This window comes from Delphinus delphis, chromosome 4 (assembly GCF_949987515.2).
Source record: "Delphinus delphis chromosome 4, mDelDel1.2, whole genome shotgun sequence".
NCBI lineage: Eukaryota > Metazoa > Chordata > Mammalia > Artiodactyla > Delphinidae > Delphinus > Delphinus delphis.
This window is the reverse complement of record NC_082686.1, coordinates 69,731,867-69,758,371: the sequence shown is the minus strand read 5'-3', so window position 1 is coordinate 69,758,371 and position 26,505 is coordinate 69,731,867. Positions and strand designations below refer to the sequence as shown.

The following is a 26,505-nucleotide window of genomic DNA, read 5'->3' as shown; positions in this document are numbered from 1 at the left end:
ATTGAGATGATAAAGGGGGTTAAAGTTAACAAGAAGTAGATTTTCCCATAAGGCCTCAGGAGAGATGCTAGAAGCTGGGGCAAGAATAACATGCTGGGGGTGTGTGTTTGGAGGAGGGGGGAATCCCAGTCATGTGTAACGGAGAGCTGGGGTGGAAGGGTAGGGGGATGATGGAGGCGGGGCCGACTGCCACTCTGCTCTTGGGTGTTCTGACACGTCACACTGCCATGTGTGAAGCACAGAGGCTGAAAAATGCCTGTGAGTGCATATGCATCTTTATTAAATACATGAACCCCAAAACCCCAAGATACTGAAACTCTGCAACTGGGAGTCAAAAACTGATGTGGCACCTGTAGTCACGGCAGCTCAGTGGGTTGGGCCACAAGGAACCATCTGCACTGTCCCACCCGATCCTCCCAGTGACCGTGGCCATGGGTACGGTAGACAGCTGACTAGGTTAGAGGTCAGGTAGGGCCAGGACAGGGAGGGGCTGCACTTGCCACCCTGCCCCCATCAACCCCAAGAACCAGTAGGGCAGGTGGAAAACAGACACCAGGAACCTGCTTGAAAATGTGGGTGGCCTGTCATTGTTTGACTTAGCTATGCTTTTGTTCACTTAGACTTCTGTTTTAACTTAATATTTTCTAGTTGTAGAAGTAAATAATGTTACTGTAGGAATTTTCAAAACTCAACAAGTTTTAAGGAAGAAAATAAAAAAAATCACCCAGAATCCTTCCAGAGAGCAGGTTTTGGTAAATTACTTTCCATTCTTTTATACATTAATAAATTGCTCTCTTTCACACATACATCTACTTTTTTGGGGGTATGGCTTAAAAATTCCTTTTATTGTGATAAAATATATAAATATAAAATTTACCATTTTAACCACTTAAGTGCACAACAGTGTTGTGCAACCGTCTCCATCCTCTACATTTACGTTTTACACGTTGTTCTTTACTGAGATCTTACAACATGACAGATATGCTAGTCATTTTACTTGCAGTCTCGTGTAATGTCTGCAACATTGCATGTGCATAGGTGCTATTATGATGCCCATCTGATACCGAGAATGTGGCACAGGGAGGTTGAGTCCCTTCTGGCAGGTTGCAGAAGTGGTAAATGACAGAGCCAGTGTTTAGGGCAGGTATGCAGGACTCTAAAATCTACACTCATAGTTTTGAGCCTCATCTGGATGAAGGACCACAGTAGGGGTGGGGATGAAAGTGTCTTAATGCACCCTATTATCTGTACACACAAAAATGAATTTAAAAATTTCTAGTTCAAATTTCAAGTGTGGAAAATCTGAACTATTTCTAGCCCAGAAGAATGGAAATTGCACAGTCCTCATTCTATTTAGCGAGATAATTTAAGGATCATAAAAATATTTACAGGGCTTTCATGAGCTCATCTGCAACCTACATCTCCCAAACCTATTTTCTACCATTAAGCACCTCACCTTTCAACTCTACTATCACAAGGTTATGCAGAAACAACTTCTGTGGTTCAGGATGAGCAACACAGCCCAACAATGGCACCAGGAGTGGCTCTTCTCAGAGCCTAGTTGGTGACCTCCATGCCCCTACTCTGGAGAACACACTGTTCAAAGCATACAGCGAGCCTGAAAAACGGAAAAGCAATCCTGACAAACTATTTGTTTTTCAGTCCTTACCCGAGGGTTTTTGTGTTTGCCACCCACATGTCCCCTTGATTGTTTCAGAAAAGGCATCTCTTAGCGATGGGATCCAAGTCCAGAGCACACCACCCAGAATCACACATGTGAATTGATGCTGTTCATTTCCTTTATCCTGATGATGCTGTGAGAAAGACCCGCTCAAAGACCACCACCGGGCCCCATCGGAGAGCAGGTTTTCCTGGCTTGGTATGATGTATTATTCCAGGGGATGGGGGATGGTGGGGAGGGGGTGATTCGTAGATAGAAACTGTGAGGTAAAACAACACCTTCATCCCCCTCTAACTCTCTTCAAGTTCCAAGTCAAAATAAGCAACTTTTACCTTAAAGCAAAGGAACCCGACAGGCTGGCAGAGGGGGATACTGACTTTCTCTGAGACAGAATCCCAAAGCAAGGACACACATTTTTAATATCCATGCTGAGGAACAGGGCGAAGGTATATTCCATTTCAAAAATTGGCTGGGTCCACCCACAGGTCAGACACAGCTGGGCCTGTAGGCGGCTCTCCTCTGGGGAAGTTGACTCCTGCAGAGTGGCATGGCCTGTGGGCAGAGGCAGGGACAGGAAGGAAGAAGGGCTGACGGGACATCGCAGGGAGAGCTACACTTTCGGTTACTTGAGTCAACAGGTGGGCTCTGGAGGTGAGATCTAATCCTCTCACTAGGAGAGCTCTGTGAACCCTAAGGAAGAATTCAGGAGTGTCAACACAAGGGAGCAGGGAAATTAATCACAGTCAATCACGGCTGTCCCGGCTACCAGAAGGCAGGTGGAATACACAGGGCTCCGGGAGGGCTGTGTTGACTAGAAACAGCCTCCCTGGGAGAGTCAATACTATTTTAAGAGACAAACAAGTGTGACTGTGGTTAAAGATAATCATAGTCAGATGTTGGCAAAAGTAGACAAACATTTCTAGGCCTCTGCTATTTAGGGTATGAAAGTGTGTGTGTGTGTATGCCAGGCAATGCTTATGTTATGTTAAGAGCTTTGGCGGCAAAGGGTTTACATATGCAAATAAAAGTAATACCCCCGCAAGAAAAAGCTGCTTCTGGAATTGCTAACCCATCTGATAGTTTCAGGGACACAATGTGGAACTGTACCAAATTCCATTACAGTAATAAAAAAATATAGAACTTGATAAAAGGATCAGAATTAAGCTGGGCAGCAGGGTAAGTGGGAGAGTAGAATATTGAGAAGAGACCAGGACGCAATTTATTAACCACATGCTCTCGGGGAAATCGCTTCATCTGTCTGAGCCTCAGTCTTCTCATATGTGAAATGTGTAGGCTGACTCCCCAAAGAAGAACAAAGGGGAGACTGTAGTACCACATGGTAAATCATTTCCATAGATACTCCACTCCCATCCACGACCCCACGTCCTTTCCCCACGCTATTTCCTTTGTCCGACTTCTTAGATGAAGAGTATCCCACCTGACCCTTCAAGACACACTCCCCATGTTACCTCTTCACAAGGCCTCCCCAGCACACAACTTCCTTACCCCTCCAGGAGAGCTGGCCATGCTGTCCCCTGAGCACGTGCAACAGAAGAGGCAGGAGGACTTCAGCTGTCCTTAAACTCACTGCCGTTTCTCATTAGAGCAAGGGGCCTATGGGTCAACAGGGACGAGGCCTGCTGGCTGGCCTCCCCAGCACAGGAGCACCCCAGATTTCCCAGCTTTGTGAGCTGAAACCCTGCCCCTGCTCAATCTCTAGCCTCACCCCCACCCCAGGGGTGGGTCCTAAAATAACTGGAATATTTTATTCCCTGGGCCACGGGGATTAAGTCAAGGACGGTCACATGGTCTGACTCCACACAGGTCCCAAGGGAGTCAATTTGGGGGACTTTTGACTTCCTCCTACCTGCTGAATATGAAGGTCTATAAGTGAGTTTCACTCTTGGAAAAAGTAATCTCAAATCTAACCAATAATACGTTTAACCAAAATGTCAAGTTTCTTTGTTTTTGTCTAATAGTGATAAATACGGTTTCTGAATACAAGACGCTCTGATTGGTTGCTAAGGACAGAAGAGAAATTTCTAAGCCATAAATGGAAGATCAGGTATTTACCAGAGCGGATCAGGTAACTGCAGTAATTCAAGGAACACATCCAAGCTGATCAACTTTGGACACGAATATAGGATAATGGCACAAACTAAACAAATAAATATAAAGGTCTTTAGTGGTGACCTGCTGAAAAACTGCTTAAGAATTCAACACGCTGGCCAGGTGTAGGCAGGAGACCTTTTACCTCTTAAGAAAAACTGTCATCCTGAATCAGCCCTAGGACTCACCAGATCAGCAACTTGTTTTGAACAAGGACGCTCCCAGGGATCAAAAATTAGGCAAAAGGCCAGTAATTAGAGGTGTAATAAGTTACAAGTCTGTTTTCCTGGAAAGCTTTGAAAAATATTCACTAATCCTCCACCCCACTTAATGGTCCATCTCAAATTACTGCCCTGTAAGTCAGAGAAATATCTGACAATGAGAAAGAATATTATTGTTCATAATAATAACAGCATTTATTGAGTGCATTCTATGTGCCAGAAAGCTAAGATTATACTAGGTGATGTACACACACACTCCAGTAAATACCTGTATTTTCCCAAGTATAAGGATGAGGAAATTAATATAAGGAAGCTAAGTAACTAGACTAATGTAATTTAGTAAATTCTAATGCCAGGATGGGAACTCAGTCTGACCCTCTCTAACCCACAGTCTCCCCTTAGAGACCTGAGCTCAAGAGAGAACCGCCCTCAAAAATCCTGCTCGTTTACTTACAGAAAATGACAGAGGAGCACAAGAGAGCTAAATGGCCCATGTTCCCTTCCTAGACAAGTCCCTTTTGTAAGACTAACCCGGACACTGTCACAAAGTGCTAGAATCCCAGCTCTAGAAGCTTTGTGATCTGGGTCTCCTCTCAAGCGCACGCCAGGGCATTTTGGAAAGGCACATACGCTCCACATGGCGTCTCCAAACCTGCCTCTGTTTGTTAGAGAGCAAACAGAAAAATAAGATTGTCCTATCTGAGTCACAATCTGATGCCATTCTAGAAATGGCACATAGGTATGTATGAATTTTATGGTGTAGGATGCTAATTATGACTATAAACACAAATTGGAGGTGTGACTAAGTTATAATAAGAAATATTTTACAAACCAAACCAGTTTCAATCCTTTGCATTTGCATATTTTTATACTAAAATTTTTTTTAGTATAAAAATGTGCAAAGCTATTCTACCAACAGAATTACAGACACTGCCTCTGTCCTGTCTCTGAGATATGTACACATTGAAAGAGAAAAAGATGCAAACCCAACAAAGATGCACCCCAGACAATGAAACAAGGGCTGAAATCTATACAATACAATGTGTAGATTGTATCTCATGAACCTGGGATTGGTGACTTTGGAATAAGAGGCAAGAGTGAGCACATAATTGTGGCATAATGCTTGGCAGGAAGCCACGGTAATTACAAAGCCAGGTGAGCTATGTCGCTGATACTTTACAGTGGGAGGAAACCAAGAGGGTGGAGAATTTGGCTGACTTTCTCCCAGGGACCCAGCCAAGCTAGGATAAACCCCACTCATCCTGTGGGATGACTATACTTCTCCCCACCCTGAACTCCTCCACTTCTCCCCCCAGGGCTGATCTGGTCTTTTGGGGAGACTTGCCCACCTACTCTTCTAACTCCTACAACACACACACACACACACACACACACACACACACACACACACACACACACACACACACACACACACACACACACACACACACACACACACACACACACACACACACACACACACACACACACACACACACACACACACACACACACACCCTGAGAATAGACCAGCTCTGATTTTGCTCTTGCAGTCCTCGCTTGTGTATGCTGGCAGAAGGTCACAGTTAAACTTAGACCTGACTACCTCACCATGAAGGAGCTGGGAAACTGGCTGTTTGAGGAGATCCACAGACACTCTGGGAGAGGTAGCTGATAACACTCCAAGTGGAAGCACTATTTGGTAGTCAGGGTGTCAGTTAAATCGGGAAGGGGATATAATTTCCAAACCAAAGCACAAAGAAACAGGGACTTAAAAATTAGAAAGGCTGGGAATAACCCCAGAGGGTTACTGAGGTCTTCGCCCACCTTCACACAGAATCCAAGTAAACAAATAGGATTGTCCGTTTTTTAAACCCTTTGTGGAATGGGAACCGGAAAAGGTCTCAGAACTCCACTGAGTACACTGACCCGCATGTTGTAGAGTCAAGTCTACAGCACTGCTGAAGAGGTTCCCTCTGACTCAGTTGAAACCTGTCCTCATGTGTGATTGGGGGTGTATCCCTATAGGAGGTGGCAGCTGTGGATGGCAACACCTCAGAGCAGAAACTAGAGCCGGGGGGGAAGCCCAAGGTGGGTAATGGTGAATGGGAATCTGGCCCTTCCCATCTGGATCCCAGTGTCAAGATATGTAGGAACATGACAGCTCCCTAGGACTCAGGTCATGAATTAGGAAGTGAGGGCCTCGGCAATGATCCCTTATGGACACAGTACAGGTTCCCCCCAGGTGCTTGGGAACCAAAGAACGGCACATGAGCTCTTGAAGCAAGCCAGTGTCAAGCAAGGTGACCTCCATAAACTGTCTCACTTTATGCTTCTTTTACTCTACTTCCCTGTGTTCTCCCATGATATTTAGCAAAACCTTCTGGAAAGACCCTGTAAATGTGGTCCACTTGGGGACCAGAAGAATGGCAGTAACAGACTTTCAGTACTTACGTCAGTTCCTCACACAAGGTCCCTTTTGCCCCAGTGTAACTTCTACCTCCTCCCCTCTCCCTCCAACCGATACGCTCACAGTGCCCTCTGGGAGCACTTACAAAGATCTGTGTGTGTGTGACAGAGAGATCTGCTGCCCTCTCGAAACTGTAAATTTACAAGGGCAAGGCCACACCCACTTTGTTCACTGGCTGATTGCCAATGATCCCCCAGTGTTGGAGGAGTCAGAGATGACCAGCCCAGGAAACTTTGAGTAAGGTACCCAGAACACTGTGGCAGCCACAAACCTCCCTGGGTCGTCTGGGAGGGCTTCATGGGACCCTGATTAGACTGGAGCACACTGGCTATCCAGGCCTGGCTTCGGATCAACCTTGACCTTCCATAAGGCCTGGAAGGTCATAGGAAGATCCCATGACATGTCTAAAGAAGATCCCCCATATAGCCTTGCCTCACTTGGAGACTCCAGGCCAGTGGAACAGATCCTGATTTTGTCAGGACCTGTGGAACCTAGCCCTCAGCTCTAGGTTCTGGGAATCCAGCTGTGATTTCAGAGTGGTAAAGTTCCCCCAGAATCCGTCTAGACATTTAGAAACACCAGATGCAAGTGGCCACTGTAGGGTAGATTCCTATGGGAGCAGATCTAGAGCAGGTGGCTAGGACATAGTTTCAGGAACCTGAGAGCGATTTCTGATTCACTGGGATCCCTGCCCCCCCAGATTCCTTCCAAAGAGCTGGATTTCCCAGAAGACTTGATCCAGTGCTTCTACCCTCTCCATCTCTCCCCCCTCAAAAAAAAGGGCAGGACTATTCTACGTTTCACTGTCTTCTCTGTAAAGGTATAAGCAATATGCTACAGACAGAATGATACCATTTTACTCATTACCAGCTCAGACTTCAGGCAAGTCTTTTGTCTTTTCCAAAGTGCTCTTCTCATGGATAAAACTGAGATCTTTATGTTCTGCGATGCTGTAAAGTTCTAGTGTTCTATGATGCCATACAAACAAGGCGTGCTATATATTCAACTCTCCCTACACAAATAGGGAGATGGTCCCAATAGCCTGTAGAGCACTGCGCTCTGCCAGGCGCTCGGTGATGCCTCAGGAGGGCAAAAACGGGACGAGAAATGCTGTTCAGAATGAATCAAACACTCAAACGTCACTCAGCTAAATGGCAAAACGAACTTGCCCGAGTTCAACCAGGAGCTGCATGCACCCACCTAGTCATGCCTTCTCTGGACCTCGGTCCTGAGTCAGAGCAGCGGGCTCCCTCCGCCCCATCTTATCCCTGAGACCCTGGGGACAGGCAGGCCAGCCACACTTCTCATGTCATATGAAGAGGCAGGACAGGAGTGAAGTCCGTCAGCTGGGGGTTAGACAGCTGGGAGACGGTAGCGCATTGTCAGTCTTCCTGTTCACTATTCTTTTCAGCACTTCCCCACCTTCTGTTCCTAAAATCTGGCTAATCTGTGCTCCATGAGGAGAACTTGCAATTTCAGTCCTGTTTGTTTCCTCACAAACTACCTTGCTCAGAAAGGAAAATGTATAACTGCTTTGCTTGAAATTTTCAGTGGAGAATGCCCATGGGCATCTTTAAGCATCAGAGAGACTGCCATCCTCCTGTAATTATGCAGGGGCTGCAGGACAGCCTTGGATTGGCCCTGGAATGGGGTGAAAGTTTCTAACTCTATATCCTTTCCACTCCGGCACATCAATGTATCATGGACTATAAAGTCTAGGACAGCTCCATGTAAAGGAAATATAATGCAAGCCACAAATGTGAGCCACGTGTCTTATATTATATAAAAAATAAAATTATATAATTTTGTATCATTTAAAATCTTCTAGTAGTCACAGTAAAAAAGTAAAAACAAACAGGTACAATGAAGTGTAATATACTGTATTTCACCCACTATGTCCAAAATATGATCATTTCAATATGTAATGAATATAAAGATTACTGAGCTACTTTACATTTTCTGTACTAAATCTTTGAGATCTGGTATGTAATTTATACCGACAGTACAGCTCCATTTGGACCCCCCTCATTTCAAGTCTGCAATAGCCACACATGGCTAGTGGCTACAGAATTAGACAGCACAGCCGGAGAAGGCAGGTCTCACCTCTCCTCTGTGGTCCCCTGCACATCCCTGCTGCTTTGCTCACACTATGTACTGAGCCCTTTAAAAGCCCCTGTAGGGCCCAGAGACAACCCTACATCTCCTGAGAAGTCCTCCCAGATCACCCCAGGCACTGTGCTCTCATCAGCTTCTGCAGAACTATTTTAGTCAGAAATCAGGCAGGACCTTGAAGCATCTTTCCTCTTATTGTCTTCAGCAACTGTTTTCCTTTTTTTGGTCATTATTTACTGTTTCATGCTTATGGGGCAGCTCCCAAGTTGGACTGCAAGATCTTCAGGGGCATGGACACATCTTAAATTCTCTATGGTTGCTAGTCTAATACCTGCCACATGGTACTCAAATATTTGGGGGTCAATACAAAATATGCTCAGCTCAATTTCTCATATGATTAAGGAACTAATGAAATCATTTGAATGTGATAGTTGGCACAATTCCACAGAGACGTCTATATACTCATTCACGCTAAATAATCAAGCGCTGACACAGCACTCACCATGTGCCAGTTCTAGGTGATTCACGTATGTCAACCCATCTAAGCCTTGTAAAAACTCCGTGACTAGGTTCCGTCATCCTTTCCATCTTCCAGACAAGGATACTGAGGCAGAGTTTATGTAACTCGCACAAAGTCACACAGGTAACTGGCAGAACTGGGATTCAAACTCGTTCTGGCCCCAGAGTCCAAGCTCTTAATCATCATGATCTATTGCCTCTCAATCCAGAACCACCCGCAAGATGAATTTTTTTACACCTGCTTATCAGTACGTAGCTTAAGCATCAAAAGCGTTCAGCCAGCATATTTCCTTATCTAAAAAGAATTAAGTTAATTCAGAAAATGTAAACAGAAGTAAACAATAGGAGAGACATGAAATTCCTGGTCCCAGAGGATGTTTCTCATAAATCCTCTTTAAACAAAGAACAGTACACTCTTCCTTTCAAAGGGTATAAAATTGGGGATAACTGGCAACAACTAGGTCTTGAAATCTGGGATGTCCTTTCATTTAGGACCTCCGCTTCAAGGGATTTTATCCTAAGGAAGTAATTATAGGTGTGTGTTAAGACTTAACTAGAAGAATGCTCATTACAATATTGTTGATAATAGCAAAATTAGAAACAACCAAAAATAGGGAGGTTGAAAATAAAAACAAGCCATATTTACACATGATAAAATGAGCACCTCGTAGTATGTTGATAAACCAGCTCTCTGAATAAAACGAAAAACCTTGATTTGTGGTGTCTGGTAACATTCTTAGTATAACTACTCCCACCACGGCTGATTTCAAGCTACCAATGGCTTAGCCATTGAATATTTAACAATCCCAACCTCAGCGGAGCTGGCATATCACTGAATGCATCCACAAAAACGCCGTGGAAGTTGTTTAGTATGTTATGAGAAAAAAGTTTGTAACACTACTACCCTATTTCTGGAAAAAATACACACATGGAAAAAAACTAAAAGGATATATTTAAAATGTTAACAGAGCTCTCTCTAGGTAATGGGATTTTATTTTCATTTATCTGTATTTTCAAATGTTTTCCCAATGTTTATGTATGATTTTGCTAGGCAGATAAAAAAAAAAAAAAATCAAGGCTCTCTTTCCCAGTAACAATGATTTTGAAATGACCTATCTTTGGAGGCATGTCTCAAAAAGAGAAATCCCTGGACCTACTCATGAAGGCAACTGCACAATTAGAAGTCTTAGAAGTGAGGAGATTCCTAACACCACGTAAGCAAGAAAAGGCTGAGGGAGTAAAACATGCAGCTCTAGCCCCGTGCACACTGGTCTCACGGGGGAGAGGGGTAAGTCGTACCCCTCCCGTGGGGTGAAATATACCTCGCGGAAAGGAAAGGTGGGATGTAGGGAGTGGAGATTCGTAAACTCCACAACAAGAATCTGCCTGTACAGTCTGATTCTGGAAAGATCTACTTCTTAGCCCAGGGGTCTTCCTCATCCCTTCTCACCAAATTTTAGCCATTATATTAAATCAGTACCAACAATTGCCAAGTTCAATTCTTGTCTACAGCGAAACCCTTTGTAGCCACTAAAAAGATCCTGGAAATGCATCTCTATGGAAAGACGTTCCGAAGATTAAGTGAAATCATGTTTTAAGGCAGAATACATTTATAAATATGAACCCATTTATTTTAAAAGGGGTAAACATATAGAAAAGGATACATTAAGTGATTAAGTAGTTGTTACGAGGTAGTTAGGATTATGCTACAAAGTTATGCTTTTATGGTCTTTTTTGTTTGCCTAACTTTTGATTTTTTTCTGAAGTAAGCATAGTTACCTTTTAAGAGTCTGAGGAAAATGAACATAAGAGGGAAGGAGTCTTAAATGGGAAGAACGTTGCCACAACTACCCTTACTTGGCCCTAGGTGCTGAAGGTTTCAGGGAAGGTGTAGGTAATTCCTAATTCCAACCTTGTCCCTGTCACCCCCGACCCTCCTGGCAAGTAACAGTGAGTGGTAAGGGCCTCCCCCGCTTCTCAAAGCAGAATCCCCAGGAAGCAGGTCACAGACACCCTTGCTGGAGCCGGGGGAAAGGAGGAGGAAGGTGGGGAGGGTGGAGAGGAGAGAAAAGAACAAACCAAAAATATGAAGCCTCCTGGAGGGCTTGTTAAAACACAGACCGCTGGCGCTAACTCCGGAGTTTGAGTCAATGGGGCCAAGAATCTGCATTTCCAACATTTTCTCCAGTGTTAACCACTCTTGGAGAACTTCTGCTCTAAGCAGAGAAAGGAGATGAGGAGGCAGCACGCAGGTGTGAGCCTGACATCCAAAACCTGTGCAGAAGTGACGTGTTTGCAATTCTTTTTAACAGTGAGGCTTGATTCTCTTTTGGATGGGGAAAGATAATATCCCTTTCTCCCTGGGGGCAATAATGGAGATGCTGATGGTGGTAGAGCAGAAACTGGGACTGTCCTGAGAGCCTTTTGCACACCAGGTGCTGTAAGAGACCAAACAGATGCCTACAACTAATCCTACCCCAAGGAGAGCAAGTACCTGCATACAGAGATGTTTTATGAGGCACGGTTTCAACCGAGCAGCGGAAGGGGTTTCCCTTCCTTTCAATCTGCTAGTTTCCTCACTATGGTCTCCAGCAAAGCAAGAAGAATGTGAAAGGACCTGTTGCATAACTCTGATCTTTGCTCTTTCACCGGCTAAAGCCAACCTGGCAGCCTCTTGGCTGCCTTGCAGCTGTAACCAGGGCTCACCTCCTTGCAGGAAGTATAACACAGAAGGTTCTGTCAACCTCAAAAGAGGAACTCCATTAGTCACTGAATAGACCAAGCAGGGGGGCCAAGCTACCCAGGTTTCCCAACCACAAGGAATACACAAGATAATGGCCAAACCTCAGAGAATGTCCAGAACCTTGGGGGCTGCTGTGGGCAGGTCATGACTTTTACCTAGGCAAAAACAGCCTGAAGAGGTGCAAAGCTTTGCAAATGAAGGGTGTGCAACAAACGTTGGCTGATGGGATCAGAAAAATGGCTCTCGATTAGATTGTTAGCCAAAGTCAAGGGGCAGGCAGGAAGGGATGTCTTTTTACATACATAGGTTTTCAGGACCTAAACTTCAATCCTGGTGTAGCCATGTTCCAATTCTTGTACACTGTGTTTCCCCTCAGAGAAGACTAACTTGAGGATGCTTCGGGTATCTTGCCAGTACCTTCTCTCAGATGTTCTTTTACATAACCACAGTGATTATAATACTAGAAGCATTGTATCTTTTTAAAATTTTTAATTGGTTTAATTTAAAAAAAAGGAGATCCCTATCGTACTTATAGATCACAAGCTTTCTTTCCCCACCGAGGCAACTCTACAGCACTGAGGCACAGCTGACAATGGTTTGAACCAAGACCATTAAATTGCTTAGGAATGTAGATTTGCAGCATTACCACCTAGAAGACCCACAGATATTTAGCTGTGAGTCCCCTGAGTATGGGTTCTATGTTTAGTATTCCCAACTACTGTCACCGTTACTAGCTAACCTTTTTAAAGCACTTTATACGCCTGGTGCTACGCTAAGCCCTTTACATACATTGTCTTAACTAATCCTCACGGCAGCCCAATGGGGTCAGTGCCGTTATGATTCCCATCCATTCTCCCCCAGTATCCAGCGCAGGGCTGGCAGGCAGTCAGCACATAAACATTTGTCAAATGGATTAAAACACTGTGTGTTACATAAAAACCAGTGACTTTCAAAACCGGAATGATAGGAATGTATTTCATTGATTCATTTCCACCTGAAAGGGTACACTTCCTGAGAAGAGACAAGAAAGAAAGGCGGGGAAAGGGGCCTTTGGAATGAAATTGAACCAGAGGGGAAAACATGGACAGATATTTACGAAGAACAATGTGCAGAAGCTGCTCTGGGAAAGACAGAGGTGTGACTGCGGTCTCTGCCTTCTGTGGCCTTGGGACCGAACAGCCACTGAAGGCAGAGCAGGGAGGTCCAGATCTCAGTGGCTCCAGGCAACGCAATCGTCCCCCAGAATCACAGATCATTCCACAGTTAACACCCCAGTTCCAGCTCGGGGTCAGCCTCTACCCTTCTAAGTTGGGCTCGTCTAGAGTAAGAGAAACCGCATGCCCAGGAAGACAAAAATGGAGTTACAGAAAGAAGGCTGGAAAAGGGCTCTAGGTCTGACTCTGCTACTAACTGGCTGGATCTCAGTTTCCTCCTGTAGAAAAAAAGATCTATTAAATAATCTCTGAGATTGCTTCCAGTTCTAACTTCCCACGGTACAGCCCCTTCTGCTTGAGAAGCCCCGCTCAGCTTTTAGACCCATGCTCTTCCGAGGGCATGGAAAAGCTGGGCCTTGGTCTGAAGGAGAGGGCAGGCCGTGCAGCCACTCACATTCACTGCAAAGGAAAAGCACTTCAAAAGGATGGGGAGTCTTTTTAGGGCAGAAGAGAAGCACCAAGATTCAGGAGGAACTTCATCAAGTACAATACCAAAAACACTGCTCCAGACTAAGGTAGGCTTACAGCATTTGGGGGCTCCGAAGTGAATACCCCACGTTCACTTTAGAAAAAACAAAACCAAACCAGAAACCTTTTATTTTGAATAAAAACACAGAGTCTGAGTTTTTATCTTTTTATCTCAGGTTAGGACTTACCAACCTGTAGCCCATGGAACCCCTGGGGTGACACGCCTACAGCATGATCAGTGATTGCTGGACCCACAGTTGTACCAAAAGAGGACATTTGGCTTCCGCGTCCAACCTCCTCCACCCCAACCAAATTCATACACTCCTATTTCTACTAGGCTACATTATGACTGGAAGGCAGGGAATAATTGAGATTCTTGTTACTACCCACTGGTCAAAGAATCAGGTATGGGAAGAAAACCATAATATCTAGGTCGGCAACAGGACGTATGTGTGGAAATTCTCCCCAGATTAAGGTATATCCCTGGGAGGCAGAGAAAATCGAGAGATACAATGGACAAACATACACGCTAAATGGTCAATTCAATTTTCATAGTGGTAAAGGCACTTCCTGGAAGATAAAGAAATAAAAAGGGATGTATACCTCAAGGCCCCAAGGCTTCTCTGACCCTTGGGTGGTTAACTAAAGTAAACAAAAGTGAATGTCACTTTTGTTCCTCTCTGAGGTTACCAACACCTTTCTAAAGGAACTTGGTATCATGGTTTCACACATTAAATTCCGTTTATAAAATGAGCTGTATTAATTCATGGGCCAAAGAAGGAATATTCACATCCAGTCATAAGATTCCTGCTTAGTGATTCTGGGGAAACGTAGGGGGGAAAAAAAGAAATTATAGATAAGGATGACTCGGGATGCCCTGTAATCCCCCATAACTCTTACCCATACCCTGTGATGTCAGCCCCAATCGCCCCTGTGGCGAAAGAGCCATGGGACTGTGATCCCAGCAACTCTCCTGTGAGCTTACTTGGCCTGGATAAGTCGCCACCCTTTCCTCTCTTCGCTTCTGAGACAGTCTTCTGAACCAGGTACTGTCTCACAGTACAAATGGGGAGATGTGACGACACATGGGCTTGAGAGGCAAGGACAATGATACAACAGTAAGAGAGTATAAATAAATGCCATGCACACTGTGGAGAAGCAGAGGAGGGCAACAGTCAGGAAAGGTTTCCAAGAAGGGACTTTTGTCCATATACCCAAAGTTAATTGACTAGAAAATTAAAGGCTCTAAAACTGGCTTCCAACTCTCAAGGTCTGAAACGTCTCTAGGCTCCATGATCTAAGAAGTCACAAATTCTGGTCTGTAGCACATGACTTGGCAACCCTCCAGGTGACTTGAAATCCTTTCTGTCACTCGGAAACAAGTCGCTTTTTCAAATTGTAAGATCACTAAAGGAGAACCCAGAATGGACCCACTCCTTCAGGTACAGAGGAAAGTCGAAGTAGTCAAAGAAATCCTGAAACTTCCCACAGGGCGTGACGTCAGTGATGAATCACCCTTCAGACACACACATGCCACTATTTCATGTCTGGCTATTTTCCACTTCCAAAAAGGCAGTTATAAATGTATTTGCTGTCCTTCTTCCTTCTCACCCATCTCTATTTCTGTTCTACCCTTGGTTTTCAGTTTTCCTGCCCTTCAATACTTATTTCAAGGTACGGAAGGAAGGTCATCTTTCATCAAACCCCTTTGCCACACCCATACTCAACAGAACCAAAAACTGGAACAGAAGAACACAAGAGGGTTGCCTTCCTCATTTTTCCAAATCCAAAGACAAGCTCCACTAACTTCGTCCATATTTTTCTCAAACATGATCTTTAAAGGCCACACAGGTACGTCACTAAATCCTTGACTCTTACCCTAGTGTTAACAATTACAACCACTTAGGATTCACCAGAGCAAGTCCAGGATAGCTTAGCTTTGTGTCAAAAAGAACCAGAACATTCCACTTCCTCTTGGTTCCTTTGTCCCAGACTTTAGAAGGAGATGCCCTTTAAATGCTGGGTGACTGGAAGCCAGTTAGTCAAGGCCCCTGGACTCAGGAACCATAGTAGTGAGTTCTAAACCATTAGCTTCACAGTCATCTGTACAACCAGAGGAACTGGTTTAACTGAAAAGGGAGGCCAACCGTCCCTGGTGTAGATGCCCTGCACTCCCATCAGCCTCTCAGACTCTCGCCCAAACCCTTCTCTGTGTTGCAGTTGGGCAAGCCTCTTCCTATGGAGTTCTGGGGCTCTGGACACTGCATTCAAGCTCAGTATAAGACATTACCTTTTCAGTCTGCTTCGAATATATGCCTTCGGGCTGGGTGGGGACTCTGAGCTCTCCTTGCTGTTAGAGCAGACTCAGGGAGCCCCCGGGCAGTGCCCAGCACCTCAGACACATCATCCTGTCCAGCGGCTGCCAGGGGCTCTTGGAAGGGTGGCTGAGTCACGTCCCCCACCATCTTTCTCAGATTGGAGCCCCAGTTTTCCATCTTCACATGTTTCAGATGTGGCAAAGAATAAGGACTGAAGAGTGAGAAGGCAAGAGGCACCCGCCTTTGTTACCCTCCTTCTCCCTTTTAAGCTGCTTTCATGGCTTGGGCCTTTTGCCTCCCTCTGTCTTCAGCTGAGAGGCGATGGTCTCCTCCAGCTCTGGCTCCAGCAATGCCCCCCCCCCCGGCCCCCTGCAAGCCACAGAGCCTTGCAGCCGCCGCTTTCCCAGTCCTGCAGACAGGAGGTGACCCAGCAGGCACCCCAAGGGGGCTCCCTGCCCCCTCCTCTCACTGCCACACGGAGGGCCCGCCAGGGCAATTCACAAACAAAGCAAAGGCTGAGAGACCCCTGGAGAATTACTCTGTAAGGGAGCTGCGGCTGCCACACATCTGGACTCAAGGAGGCAGCTGCAGGGCCTTTAGATAAGCACCGCCCACGTTCCCAAATTCTGCCTTTGGACAGGAAATGGACTCCCAAGAAATCCTGCTTGGAAACCCTTCACCATAAAAGCAGCCCAGCCTTCAGCGCAAACGCACCCACTCGGATTCCCTTTGGCCATTTCCTGCTTCCTCTCCCTTTTAATACCCCCTTGCTTCAATTCCCAGCCTTGGTTCTGAATGTTTCTGAACTAGGCTTGGATTTTTGTGAGGGTCCCTGGCCTGTTAAACTTCCTTCTCCCTCTGAATTCTGATTTTGAGAGTTAGCTACTACTCAGTTCCAAGCTATTCTAATTAAATGCAGGATTGAGAGAATCTGACGCTGAAATTATGAACCTTAATGACTTGGGGAAAGGTCCTTCAGATTTAATTAGTTTTTGTAGTCTCCTATCTGCTCAGGATGGAGAATTTGTCAGGGCTATGCGTGGGGTGAGCACAGAGGACTCGGTGGTCACTTGGATGAAGTTTATTCACCAGTAACTCCCAGAGAGTTCCATCAGGACTCATTAGGCGAGGATGGGTAAGGAGACTGGGGCATTGCAAATAGGGGTGGAGGCGAGACACCCAATAGGTGAAATTTTAAAAAGGCTTATGTCAAGTGAGAACCTATATTCTCACTTCTAACCACACAGAAACAGAATCTCCCCCACCCTCCAAGCTGAGGTGTTAAAGTGACATGAACTGTGTTAGGAACATCTGTTAAGTCTGTCTAGGAAGGGCTCGATTTCTTTTTCAGCATTGATGACTTTCCTTCTGTCATCCTTCTCACCATCGTGTTTTGCAGGCTGATTCTGGGGAAATTAGTTGCTTCCTGCAAGTCTCCTCGACAACACTAAAATTAGCAGAATAATTAAATACAGTCTTAATTGGGTACATAGAGGGTTCTTGGTTAATTAATGAGCCAAGCTCCGGCCCAGAGCTGCAGACCCACGCTGACCTGCCAAAGCCCTGGCAGACAAAAGCCCGCTCTAGTCCCCAAAGAAAGTTGTCACTTGGCAAAAATATTTCCTGGTGTAGAGACAAGTGTCAGACATTCCTATAGCTAAGAGTCATCTGTTAACCCCGCGGCTGAGGTCCATATGTAAATGAGAGCACGAAAGTGTGACTCTGCCACTACAGGGACGCGCAGAGCTCCGAGTGGCCTCTCCCTCTCCCTTGCATCCGCGCCCCAACCCCTCTGCAGGCTGGAGCCCAGCAACCAAAGTCGCCGGTAAGTAACTGAGTTCCCAAACTTCAGCTCCGCATCCAAGTCAGAAGCTTCTTGAGAGTGGAGAGCAAGCGAAACGCTTCGTGCCGCAGAAACCGCAATGAACACAGTTGGGAGCAAACCCTCCCTTTGCCGTGCTCCCCTCCCCACCCGCATTTTCCCCAGACCACGGTCTACTCCCCCCCCACCCCGCCGCCCCATACTCAGCTTGCCCGGTCTCTGCCTAAAATGAAGGCGCAGCACCGACAGCCACTCACCTCTGCAAGGGAAGCAACAGCAGCACTTCGCCAAGAGCCACCCCAAAGAGGGACCTCGGGTGTACGCGCGGTCGCCGCCCTTCATGCTGCCGCGCGGCCCCAGCGCTCCCGCATGGCCCGGGGTGCCCGCCGCTGTGGGAGCGCAGCAGGCAGGCCACCGCGGCCCCGCGGCCCCGGAGCCAGCTCGCAACCTCGGCTGTCCCTTCCCGCCCTCCTCTCCCGCACCGCGGCAACGACTCCGACTTTCTGGGAGCCAGGGCCACCTTGGGGAGAAGGGGAGGGGCCGGTGGGGAGGGCGGCGCTGGGGGCGGAGTTCCAAAGTCCAGCTGTTTGCCCGAGTCCCGCCGGCAGCGTGGCCCAGAGCCTTATGCAAGGCCGCTCTGGCCGCCGGCACGGGGCACGCAAGGGGAGGAGGAGCGTACACAAAACAGGCGCAAAACAGGTGCTTCCCCTTTAGTGCAGCTTCCTCTCCTCAAAGGCCGCCACAATCAGCTCTGGCTTAAAATCCGCAATCCGATGAGGCCAAAGAGGTGGGAGAGAAGCAGATTTAGAAGGTTCGAGACTCAGTAGTGCTTTTTCTCTGACAGGTTCACTCCTTCTCCTCAGCCTCCGAACATGGACAGCCCCCTCTGTGTTGAAAACACCTTCACCTACGCTTTTCGTTCCTTCTTTTTAATATTTCAGGCTAATAATTAATGATAATTGTGCCTCCCCTTTTTATCGGCTCCGGGGTGGTAATGATGTTGTGGGAAAGCTCAGTATTGGAAAGAAACCATAAGACGGAAGTTCAAAGCTGTTTTGTCACCTAGTAGCTGTCTGACCTTAGACGAGTCATTTCACTTTTTTGATCTTCAGTTTCCTCATTTAAAAAATAAAAGAAGGAAAAAGAATTCCCGGGGCTTCCCTGGTGGCGCAGTGGTTGAGTCCGCCTACCGATGCAGGGGACGCGGGTTCGTGCCCCGGTCCAGGAAGATCCCACATGCCGCGGAGCGGCTGGGCCCGTGAGCCATGGCCGCTGAGCCTGCGCGTCCGGAGCCTGTGCTCCACAACGGGAGAGGCCACAGTAGTGAGAGCCCGCGTACCGCAAAAAAAAAAAAAAAGAATTCCCATGTTACAGGATTGCTAAGAGAATTTTAAAACACATATCCATGAAGTAGCTGTTAGAGAGATGTTTTATACTTCCAGTTGAGTGAGTGCCTACAGAGAAACTGCAGACACCTTACTCATGGTGGAAGATGTCCATTCACCACCCCCCCAACCACACCCAGTGGGTCTATCATCCCTTTACTTAAACCCCTATCTGTTTCCTTTTTAAGTCTTTTCATATTTCAGGGTCAAGCTCACATTCCCCCGACCCCCCCAAGAAGCTCACCGGCACCACACCAACTAGACCTTCCCATGAACCACTGCGTTTATCACTCACAAAGCATCTCTCCCATTCCTTGGCGTCCAGATTTAGGAAAAGGGATGGCTGGAAACATACAGCACTCAAAGTAGCCCATTCATCAGGAAAAAAAAAAAAAAAAAAAAAGGGAAGTTTGTAAGAGGGATAAAAACCAGAAGCTTGATCACTCAATTCCAACCTGGAAGAAAGACAGCCACAGGACAAGACTTTAGGAGTTACTAGGATTTGGGGCTTCCTTTCTCAGTTTGAACCATGCTTAGGTTTTGGCCTTATTTGTGTTGCAGCACCTGCCACATGGTTGGAACACAGTCGATGCTCAGTAAACACAGTAACACAGCTTCATGAGTAACAAGAGCTAGCATTTATTGAGCATTTATTTGTGCCAAGCAGTTTCCTGGTTGCCTTCTATACCTTAGGTCCTTTATCCACACCAAAAAACCTTATAAGGTAGGGTCCTCTTTTAAATCTGAAGAAACTAAATGAATGAATGATGATGAGGCTTCGATGCTTTAACTCTAAAGAGAAACTCTAAAAAGCTTCACCATGTAGGAAGAGCAGAACCCAAAGTCAAAATCTAACTTCTAGTTCAACCACTGCCACCTCCCTGATGGTTGCCACATCCCGCAGAATCTCACTGTCGAGCAAGAAATGTACCCCTGGTGCTCCACATATGAAACAGCGAAATGAAAGTTCAAATTGCTCATGCAGCCCACACCCCAGATTCCGGAATGCACTGATCATCCTATTGGTCAGTCTCATCTCGACAGCTTGAATTACTGCGGGATGTGGCAACCAGTACTGTTGTCTAGTTCTCTCTTCTATATCACCAAATATAACACCCATTTTGCTGTTCCTGCAAGCCCAGAGCAGAAAATGGCCAGTACCTTCAGCCCTTCGAAAAGTGAACTTCGTTTGCTTGTGATCCACTGTCTGGATGCTATGATACAAGAGTCCATATTTGGTCTACCCACCCAATCCGCCTCCTTGAATACTTTTGGGGCACTCTCATAGGAATTCAAAAATGCTTCAAAGTTGCTTGGTGAGTAACCAGTTCCTTTTTTACTTAAACCTTCCTGTGGGCCCTTGTGTTTAAGTGACACTGGATCATCTTTCCATCATAATCTTTTGCAAGAGGCTGACAACATCATCGTGTAGAAACTGGCTTGAATTAGATGTCTGAGGAAGATTCAGCCCTTGCTTCAGAAATCAGAGTCCTGGAAACTATTAGGTAAATAATAAGCTTCGAGGATCTATTGTACAACAAAGAGAATATAGCACATATTTTATAACAACTATAAATGGAGTACAGCCTTTAAAAATTGTGAATCACTGTGTTGTACACCTGTAATTTATATAATATTGTATAACTTCAAAAAAAATCAGAATACAAGTAGACTTTAAAGTAGTCTTAGTCTCTATGAAAAGGAGCCATCAGGCATGTTTCCATTGGTCCTTATTATAACCCAGGAACCCATCCTACTGTCAACTTCAAGGCATAAAATCATTAGGAACACCTACCCATCTTGAATTGATATGGTCAGCACATTTTGGAGAATGGTTAGCCATCAATAACCCAAGAGTCCCACTGCCATCCCCGTGTGCCTTCCAGAATGATACCAGTGATGTCTACAACCCAGCGAGGAAGTCTTGAACACTACTGGGACACTGACTGATTTCAGACCAATTCATTAACTCAGCAAACACTTACTGAGTGCCTACTATATGCCAGGCTCTGTTCTAGGCACTGGGTCTACATTCACGAACAAAAACAATCCCAGTCCTTGTGGAGCTAGCCACTAGGACAGATTCAACAATGAACGTGAAAGAGAAGGGAATCAATGTCAGATATCTGACCAGGTTTTGAGTTGAGGGATTTAAGAAAATAGGTGCCTGAATCCTCTAACTTACATCTAGATGTTGTAATTGTCCTCAGGACAATATGGAGGGGATGGTAGGCAAATGGTTTTTAAACACAGATGCTTAATAGAATCATCAGGGAAGATTTTCTAAATTCTAGGTATTAGAATTTTTTTTTTAAGGTTCTCCAGGTGATTCCAGGGTGGAACCAAGTTTAAGAACCATTGATGCCTGGGTCTTCCTCCCTCCAACCCTCTCAAGATTCAGATTAATTCCCCTTTGGGTGAGGCTGGGCATCCGTATTTTTTTAAAGCTCCTCAGGTGTTTGTAAGATGCAGTACAGTTTGAGAACCATTGGTGTGGTGTGCTGGTTCTCAAACTTGAGTGTGTATCAGAATTACCTGGATAGTGAGTTCAAACACAGATTACTGGGCCCGCTCCCAGACTTTCTGATTAAGTAGGTCTGGGGTGGGGCCTGAGGATTTGCATTGCTACAAGTTTCCAGGTGATGTTGATGTTGTTGGTGCAGGGGCCACACTTTGAGAACCATTAGTTAGCAAAGTCTCTCCCATCTGTTTGTAATCTACACCCCCTTCTCTTTGTAATAGCACCTTGATTTTTCTTTGAGGAACCAGCTCGCCTCCCTTCTCAGACCATGTCTGTGGATGTAGTTGACTTCCTCCCTCTGTCCACCCTCCACTCTAAGGATGGGCCCATGACCTGGGCTCGGCCAGTCAGCCACAGGGACTGGTTCAGATTTAGCCCATGACTCCATTTCAGCCAATGACAATAAATCGGAAGACCTTAGCAAGAACGACTGGGAAAGCAGCAGTCCCTTCCCAGAAGATGTCTGAGTTGGTGGAATGTTCATGTAAAGCAGCTGCAGGCCATCCTGCCGTAACTACATAAGCAGAAGCTGCCTGAGAATAAAGCCAACATGGGGGAAAGATGAAATGAGAGACAGGTAGCGGGTTGTGTGTGAGGTTTGATACCATCACCTGAATCCACTTTTCCTCCAAAGTCTTATCTATCCCTGGACCTTATCTGAGCCCCCCAAGTAAACATCTTCTTTTGTATAAAGCAGTTGAACCTCTATAATCTCAAGGTTTTCAAACTCCACTCCACCTACTCCCACAGTTCAGGTTAAGAACCTCTGAGCTACAGCAATATCTTCGGAGTGTTCCTAATTTCCAAACAGATGGTTCAGTCTTATTCTTATCTTTGGCAGTCTTCAGTTATGCTTCCGGTCAAAGTCTGTCTTACATGAATTAGGCTCTCTGCCTACCGATGTGTCCATTTTATCTCATCTCCATTTCCCACAACAGTGAACCCCAAAGGATTCCTGCTGGTCTCAGCCTGCACACATACTGGGCCCAGTATACCACAATGCTGGGCTTGGTACCAGGGACTAGTGGGTCTGCCCTCTCCCCCCAAGTTAGCCACAGGCTTCAGGAACGCTGGACCATGACCTCAGGCATCTGCCCTTTTCACCAACAGACATGTGTCCAATTTTGTCCTTTAGACTTATTCTCCTCAGATTTGCAGGAACTGAGTTTTTCAAAATCACATTTATCCAGATTTCTTATTGAGAGCTCAGCCCAGAGAGAGAAGGCAATAGCAACTGTGCCGCAACTCAGGCCTAGAGATTCCTGTGAGAACCTTCCTACAGCGACAAGTACAGTACACGCCTTCTCCAGAACATGCCAGGTGAGGGCTGTGGGCGTGGTTTCTGGGGACTGTGGGCAGCTCCACCCCAACCGGTCACTTACCTGCCTTTTCCTCCAGTAGTACATCTCTCTTCCAGCACCCACTCCCAGATTCTGATCCAGATTCCCATCTAGAGTTTGTAAAAAGCTCTGCACGTGATTTCAGTAAGAAGTCAGGGCAAAGGACCATGGACCTTGGGACTCTGGGATTACTTCCTGCGTGGTACCTACAGAGTTTAGGGAGCACCTGGACTCAAATGTTTTCACTTTCTCAGACTCTGACATCCTCCCACGACCCGCGACACTCTCTAGTTACTAACCGCATGCTCCTTAACCCTCATCTTCCCTGTGAACTGCCTGATGGCTGATACCAGGGTGGTTCATAATTTTCCCCATATTATCCTGTCCTGGCCTCCATTTCTGACTGTGGCTTAAAACTCTGAGGTTCTTGTCAAGTACTGATCATTTATACAACAAAGAGTTGGTTTTTGAATATCTACAAGTCACTAAGTTAACCTGTATATGGGAATTTATAACGGGAAAATTATATGAGAAACAGAAATTGAATAAGACTGTTCCCTGAGCAAAGACAAGAACGAGGTGAGTTCTAGGAAAGCAGTAGGTTCAATTTTTTTGTGGCAGAAAAGGGAAACTGGAGGCAGACCAAGACTGGACATAAAGTAGAGGTTTCATCCTTGTGTGAAGAATAATAATTATCAGTGACCAGAAACACTTATTAAAAGAAAGGAGGTGCAATTTGTACATTGCTTCTGTATTTAATTAGAACTCCAAATACGTCTTTCAAAATTGTATAACGTCCATGTGGACAACCATTCCCAGGTTATATGTGTTATTTTAATAGTAACGTCTACAGGAAAGCATGACTGCCAGCATTATGCATAGTAATCTCTTCTCCTAACTATACCTGTTTAGTGTGGTCTAACCACTGCACGCCTGCTGGCCCCGTGGACGCCTCCATCCACCTAGCGACAGCTCCCAGACTCCAAGGACTAAACCACCGCTGAGCTCGTCCAATCTGCCTTCAACTATGCCCTGCAAAGGTGTCCCTCGCTCCCTCTCTGCCTGCCCAGCTGACAAGTGTCTGCCTCCTTCTGGCTGTCTCACTTATGCGCAAGAAGCTTAGCCTCGGCTCGCCCTCTGGTTTTCAGGAAGGAAGTACGCCTGATCACCCTCTGGACTGAACCAAGCCCCAGGAAAGGGTAGTCCAGGCGACGCTGAAAAGGCTGTGGGGTTTCACAAAGGACCCGGGTGTCTCCCCCAGAACCACCAGTGCTCATGCTTTTCTGGGGTGGATCTGCGGGCAGCCAGGACGGGTTCCTGGAGATCCGAGCTCAGCAGGAGACAAGCTATTTATCAAAGTGAGAGATGACTGCAGCTGGAGTTGCTAAAAACAAACCACTCCAGGTTTATCTACTTCCAAAAACATTCACTTCTAAGTAGGTCAAAGTGTTCCCAAACTCGGACAGTCAGAAGTGCCCGTCTATCACTCTGAGTTCCCATTTGGGAAGGCTTGCCGTTGCTAAGTGTCCACTATGAGGGATGCTATTTTCATTCCAACTGTCAATGCCCCCTCCCCTCCCACAGGCAGAAGTAGCAGCTGCGGCAAGCATGTAGATTCATGGGTGCAATGAAGAGGTTTCCGACACGTTGAATGCAAAGTGGATTTTGCCTTGATGTAACTCAGGTCAATTTAAGGAAGATTTCATTAATAGGAGGGAACGTGGAAGACATTGCCCATCCTTATATTTCTGAGTTTTCAACTGTTCCAGATAAAGGAGAGGCGCTTAACCCATGTGTCCCCAGAGAAGATTTCCCAGGAAGCAGGATTTCAAGGACTTTCTCACTCAGAACTCCTAGCATCAGAACATCATTCCCTATATCCCCATCCTCAGGTTCCCCTGATAAAGCTTTGGCCGGTTTCCTCTACAGTTCTCAGGGGATGGAGGACACACTGAGCCTCGCCCTTCACACATGAACTCTCTCAGGGGTCCCTGATTCATGGTCCTTTCTCTTCCCCTCCCTCCCTCCTTCTTCCTTCCTTTCCTTCCCTCTCTCCCTTCCTTCCTATAAATATTTACAGTAACTTCTTTTATGCCAGCTACTGTTCTTGATACCAGGGACAGAGTAATGAACAAAATAGACAAAATCCCTGCACTTGTCCAGGAAATCTAGGGGGGGCAGTATGGGGAATAGACAATAAACGTTAATAAATATGTCATGTAGCGCCATAATTGCAATGAGGAAGAGTAAAACAGGAAAAGGGGTACACAGTGGGATGGAAGAGGGTGGGAGTGAGGGAAGACCTCTCTAATCAGGTGACATTCAAGCAGAGATGTGAAGGAACTGTGGTGACAGCCGTCCAGGTATCTGAGGACCTGGAGTGTTCCAGGCAGAGGGAACGGAAGGGGTGGGTGCTGCATAGCAGAGTGTCTGGCTCAACTGGGGAAGAGTTCAGTCAGGCAGGCTGGTCAGGAGGTGGTAGGATTTGGTAGGAAAAATATGCCCCTCGCCACAAGGATGTCCGCACCCTAATCCTCACAAACTGTAAGTATGTCACCTTACACAGCAAAGGGGACTTTGCAGATGTGACTAAGGACCTTGGGATGGGGACGGTGTCCTGGATTATCCAGGTAAGCACAGTGTAATCAAACGAGTCCTTAAGAGCAGAGAACCTTTCCCACTGTTGTCAGAAGGAGATGTGACTTTGGAAGAAGGACCAGAGGGATGCAACGTTGCTGGCTTTGAAGATGGAGGAAGGGGCCATGAGCTGAGGAATGCAGCTGGCCTCTAGAAGCTGGAAATGGTGAGGAAACAGCCTCTCCCCTAGAGCCCATGTTGGACTTGTAACCTACACAACTATAAGAGAATAAACGTGTGTTGTTTGAAGCCACTAAGTCTGTGGTAATTTGTTATAGCAGCAGAAGGAAACTAAGACAGAGGAGATGAAATCAGAGAACAGGCTCTGGGGCGGGTTCTGCAGGAGCCTCCTTGCAGCCACAGAAGGGACTTTGTTATTACTTGAAGTGAGACAGGGGCTATGGACTGTTTGAGCTGAGCCCAGGCCTCCCCCTGCATACGGGAGCCAGCAATGGTAATTATCTACGCGCCCACCTGTGTACAAAAGTAGGCACCCATACCTCCTGTGGCCTTCAGGGCCTTGTGGAGAGTAAGGCAAGTGGATGTGGTATCAGAATCAGTGTTCCTGGCTGGGGCTGGGGGACAATGGTGGGGAAACTAGGCAGCCCAGTCCTATCCCAAAGGCAAGTACAAGAAAAGGAGCAGGCTGGTCCATGAGTGGACAGCCTCTCTGCTGCTGGCGGGCAGGGAGCTGGCATGAAACATGGCGAGACTTGCAAACGGAAGCACTCCTCAAACATGCTGCAGAGTTTGGGTTCAGGCTGCAGTTTCAATCCTACAAGGGTCCTGGAGGAGGGGTAGCTGTTTTCAAGGTCTGAGTGACACAGGGGAAGGCACTGAGGTGGGCTGAGGCGGATCCTGACACTGGCTGGCCAAGCAGCATCAGAATCCCGCCGCTGAGAGCTCCTGAGGCCGAGGCCTGCAAGGGCTGTTCCTCACGACCTT

General features: G+C 46.4%; 1 protein-coding gene across 8 annotated transcripts in view; it reads right to left on the bottom strand.

Moving 5' to 3' along the window:
* Positions 1-18,169, bottom strand: part of LOC132424756 (kalirin-like) — a 116,983-nt gene extending 98,814 nt beyond the window's left edge. For all 8 annotated transcript variants that reach the window (XM_060010793.1, XM_060010785.1, XM_060010788.1 and 5 more), the window contains exon 1: positions 17,935-18,169. In XM_060010793.1, the coding sequence (XP_059866776.1) occupies positions 17,935-18,019 (85 nt within the window). In that variant the 5' untranslated portion in view covers positions 18,020-18,169. The remainder of the gene's footprint in view (positions 1-17,934) is intronic.
* Positions 18,170-26,505: the final 8,336 nt, after the last annotated feature.